The sequence below is a fragment of the Bactrocera neohumeralis genome, unplaced genomic scaffold (genome assembly GCF_024586455.1).
Source record: "Bactrocera neohumeralis isolate Rockhampton unplaced genomic scaffold, APGP_CSIRO_Bneo_wtdbg2-racon-allhic-juicebox.fasta_v2 ctg6092, whole genome shotgun sequence".
NCBI classification, from domain to species: Eukaryota; Metazoa; Arthropoda; class Insecta; order Diptera; family Tephritidae; genus Bactrocera; species Bactrocera neohumeralis.
The window spans coordinates 124-5,352 of NW_026092972.1; the positions used below are offsets into that span (position 1 = coordinate 124).

The window sequence follows — 5,229 nt, forward strand, 5'->3', positions numbered from 1 at the left end:
CTTGCTGAAGTTGACATAAAGCCATAACGGCAGTGCATTTGGAAGAATTCGACAACCTTATATTCAGGTATAAAGTAGATTTTCTTGTATATACACATTTAGCAGTCAATATTGAGTTGCTTCTAATCATTAGCATCAAATATTTTAGACAATTATCCTTCTTCATCTTGCTGAATTTGACATAAAGCCATAACGGCAGTGCAGTTGGAAGAATTCGGCAATCTTATATTCGGGTATAAATTCGATTTGCTTGTATATACACATTTAGCAGTCGATATTGAGTTGCTTTAAGTCATTAACATCAAATATTTAAGATAAGTAACATTCTTCATCTTTCTGAAGTTGACATAAAGCCATAACGGCAGTGCAGTTGGAAGAATTCGGCAACCTTATATTCGGGTATCCCTTTCAGACCTAGCTTAATCAATTGTGAGATCTGCTGTTTTTTGCCTTCAATGACGTTCAAATATTATTTTATAGCTTTGTTACCGATATGTAATGATTGTGCGTTCTCTTGTGGTCTCACTCTAAACAAAAGAAAACTAAAAAACTGCACAAAAGAAACAAAAGAGTCAGCTGTTTGAGAACGACATCCGATAAGTGTAAACATGCGGCCACATAGTGAGTATTTATTTATTTGTTTTACATAAGTTTAAATCATAAGTAGTCAATTTTGTTGATAAATAGTAAGTGTGTTCGATCTTGTCACAATATAATGTTGAATTGTTTAACATTTTCAGGCAGCTAGGTGTTAGTAAAGTTGACATATCACAATTGTGCTATATAGGCACAGCATGTTTTTTTGATGTAAACTCACGTTTGTGCTATCCTCCCTTTTTTTACAGGAAAATACTATGATTTGAATAATGATAACGACGTTCAAGCTGCATTAGACCTCTTAGACGATTCTGATGCAGATTTCAGTGACGATAATGATATTGATGATGAAACTTGGGTACCATTCAACATTTTCCCAGAATCTCCAGCAAGTGGTGAAGATGATAATGAGAATGCAACTGCATCTCATGCATCTGCATCTGCATCTGCGACTGCATCAGCAATTTCTCAGGACGATTCAAGTGTAGCAGCTCCGCAAACATCACGGCCAATCATTATTTCTAATATTTTGTTAATGGCAGCACAGCCATCATCTATCAGAAATGTTTCACTAAATATGACTCTGTCATGCACTTCCACAAGTAATACAGCGAAAAGACGCCAACTATAGAAAAGTGCTCCATTTGATTGCAACGATCTACCCATTGCATCTGGTTGTCAAAACATAGCATTAGGGAAAACACCATTGGAGTACTTCAAGAATTACTTCCCAGAATCGCATTACGACGATGCTATAAAATTTACAAAAATGTACGTTATGAGCACACGTGGGCAGGAAGTCCGATATCAACAAGCCGATTTTAAACGATTTTATGGATGCGCAATGATAATGGGGTGTCTTGGATTTCCGAAAATAAGAATGTACTGGTCACATGAATGCCAAATTCCTGCAATTTACAATTCAATGTCACGTGACAAATTTTTGCAAATGCGATCGGACATTCACTTTGCAGATGTTTCTGTGCCAGACCCCTGTAACAAATTATGGCGTGTACAACCTGTGATCGATTTAGTAAGAAACCGTTGCAATAATTTAGCAACTGAAATAACACAGTATTCAATGGATGAACAAGTTATTCCATTTACTGGAAGATGTCCTGCGCGTCAAACAATTCGATCAAAACCAAGACCTGCTGGTCTAAAAAATTTGGTAGGTGAAACTGCAAGTGGCATGATAGTGGAATTTGAAGTTTTTCAAGGCGCTGGCACTTTTCAAGACTGTGGTTTCGGGCATGGCCCGTCTATTATAATGAGGCTAACAAAACACCTTCCAAAAGGCAGCCATATATGTACATATATTTTGATCGCTTTTTCACAACAATACCCCTCATTCAGTCGTTGCACCAAATCGGTTTCCATGGAACAGGAACTATAATGGCAAATCGATTGGACAAAAAATTGAAATTTCCCCAGGACAAGGAAATGAATAGGGGTGAACTGGATAATAGTTCACGAACGGTGACAATGTAGTCGTTGTCAAATGGAAAGATAGCAAGGTGTCGTAGTCGTTTCCAGCCAGTGCGGCAAAGACCCCATCAGCGAGACAGATAGGTGGAACAAAAACATGAAACGCCGTTGCCCTGTGCAAATCCCAAAAGTTATAGAAAATTATAATGAATTTATGAGGGGTGTCGATATAGCTGACCAGATGCTTGAATACTACAGGATAAAAATGAAAACCAGGAAATGGACTGTAAAAGTATTTTTTCATTTTCTTGAACTGGCTGTATTCAATTCATGGACGGAGTCTAAAAGAGATGCCAAATTAGCCGGCCTGCATAAGTCCAAAGTTAAGCCCTTTTAACGTTCTAAATGGAGTTGGGAACAGTACTGGCGGGATACTATCAAGCTCCTGACTATGTTGAACCGTTTAAAGTCGATGAAAATATGTATGGAACGAAGTATCAACCAAATGACGCGCCTGACGACGTAAGATTTGATCGCTACGATCATTGGCCCTCATTCGCATATGAGGCACTTAGAGTTATGCCGCAATAATTGTGGTAGTCGGACAATATTGACAATGCCAAAAATCACGTCAGCCTTTGTCTAGCAAAAAACAAGGTTTGTTTTGAACAGCACCACACAAAAGACTAAATATGTTCCTTATTAATTAGCTATTTTATTTTAGGGCAATTCAGGTACCTAACATTTTTTTCTATAATACACATTTGGCATCGACTTTTTGTTCATTTCTTGGAGCAATTTTTTTTTCAAAAAAGAGAAAACCAAATATTATTTTTGTCAAAAAATCTAACTTTCTTTTCTTCATCAAAAGCATAGGCTGAATTCGATTTGCTTGTCCAAAATAAATCATTAGCAGTATAAGCTTTAAGTCATTAAATCGGCAGGCATTGGAAAATTCGACAATCTTATATTCAGGTATAAAGTAGATTTTCTTGTATATACACATTTAGCAGTCGATATTGAGTTGCTTCAAATCATTAACATCAAATATTTTAGACAATTATCCTTCTTCATCTTGCTGAATTTGACATAAAGCCATAACGGCAGTGCATTTGGAAGGAATTCGACAATCTTATATTCAGGTATAAAGTCGATTTTCTTGTATATACACATTTAGCAGTCGATATTGAGTTGCTTCAAATCATTAACATCAAATATTTAAGTTAATTAACTTTCTTCATCTTGCTGAGGTTGACATAAAGCCATAACGGCAGTGCATTTGGAGGAATTCGACAACCTTATATTCAGGTATAAAGTAGATTTTCTTGTATATACACATTTAGCAGTCGGTGTTGAGTTTGTTCAAATCATTAACATCAAATATTTAAGATTAGCCTTCTTCATGTTATCGAAGTTGACATAAAGCCATAACGGCAGTGCATTTGAAAGAATTCGACAATCTTATATTCAGGTATAAATTCGATTTTCTTGTATATACACATTTAGCAGTCGATATTGAGTTGCTTCAAATCATTAACATCAAATATTTAAGATAATTAACATTCTTCATCTTGCTGAAGTTGACATAAAGCCATAACGGCAGTGCATTTGGAAGAATTCGACAATCTTATATTCAGGTATAAAGTCGATTTTCTTGTATATACACATTTAGCAGTCGATATTGAGTTGCTTCAAATCATTAACATCAAATATTTAAGATAATTAACATTCTTCATCTTGCTGAAGTTGGCATAAAGCCATAACGGCAGTGCAGTTGGAAGAATTCGACAATCTTATATTCAGGTATAAATTCGATTTGCTTGTATATACACATTTAGCAGTCGATATTGAGTTGCTTCAAATCATTAACATCAAATATTTAAGTTAATTAACCTTCTTCATCTTGCTGAAGTTGACATAAAGCCATAACGGCGTGCACTTGGGAAAATTCGACAATCTTATATTCAGGTATAAAGTCGATTTTCTTGTATATACACATTTAGTAGTCGATATTGAGTTGCTTCAAATCATTAACATCAAATATTTGAGTTAATTAACCTTCTTCATCTTGCTGAAGTTGACATAAAGCCATAACGGCAGTGCATTTGGAAGAATTCGACAATCTTTTATTCAGGTATAAAGTCGATTTTCTTTTATATACACATTTAGTAGTCGATATTGAGTTGCTTCAAATAATTAACATCAAATATTTAAGTTAATTAGCCTTCTTCATCTTGCTGAAGTTGACATAAAGCCATAACGGCAGTGCATTTGGAAGAATTCGGCAATTTTATATTCAGGTATAAAGTAGATTTTCTTGTATTTACACATTTAGCAGTCGATATTGAGTTGCTTCAAATCATTAACATCAAATATTTAAGTTAATTAACCTTCTTCATCTTGCTGAGGTTGACATAAAGCCATAACGGCAGTGCATTTGGAAGAATTCGACAATCTTATATTCAGGTATAAAGTCGATTTTCTTGTATATACACATTTAGCAGTCAATATTTAGTTGCTTCAAATCATTAACATCAAATATTTAAGATAATTAACATTCTTCATCTTGCTGAAGTTGGCATAAAGCCATAACGGCAGTGCAGTTGGAAGAATTCGACAATCTTATATTCAGGTATAAATTCGATTTGCTTGTATATACACATTTAGCAGTCAATATTTAGTTGCTTCAAATCATTAACATCAAATATTTAAGATAATTAACATTCTTCATCTTGCTGAAGTTGGCATAAAGCCATAACGGCAGTGCATTTGGAAGAATTCGACAATCTTATATTCAGGTATAAGGTCGATTTTCTTGTATATACACATTTAGCAGTCGATATTAAGTTGCTTGAAATCATTAACTTTAATATATTTAAGTTAATTAACCTTCTTCATCTTGCTGAAGTTGACATAAAGCCATAACGGCAGTGCATTTGGAAGAATTCGACAATCTTATATTCAGGTATAAAGTCGATTTTCTTTTCTATACACATTTAGTAGTCGATATTGATTTGCTTTAAATCATTATTGTAACTAATTTAAGATAAAGCCAAACGGCGTGCTTTGGGGAAATTTGAAAATTATATTAGGGATAAAGTCGATTTTCTTGTATATACACATTTAGCATTAAAATTTAGTTGCTTAAATATTAACATAAATATTTAAGTTTAAATTCCTTTTTCATTTTTTCAAACTAAAAAT

The 5,229-nt window shown here is 34.2% G+C and overlaps 1 protein-coding gene across 1 annotated transcript; it reads left to right on the forward strand.

Moving 5' to 3' along the window:
• Window positions 1-406: 406 nt before the first annotated feature.
• On the forward strand, window positions 407-1,737 carry LOC126767404 (uncharacterized). The gene is made up of 2 exons (XM_050484931.1): window positions 407-621; window positions 846-1,737. The coding sequence occupies exons 1-2, from the start codon at window positions 609-611 to the stop codon at window positions 1,226-1,228; spliced, it is 396 nt and encodes a 131-aa protein (XP_050340888.1). The 5' UTR covers window positions 407-608; the 3' UTR covers window positions 1,229-1,737.
• The last annotated feature ends 3,492 nt before the right edge of the window (window positions 1,738-5,229 follow it).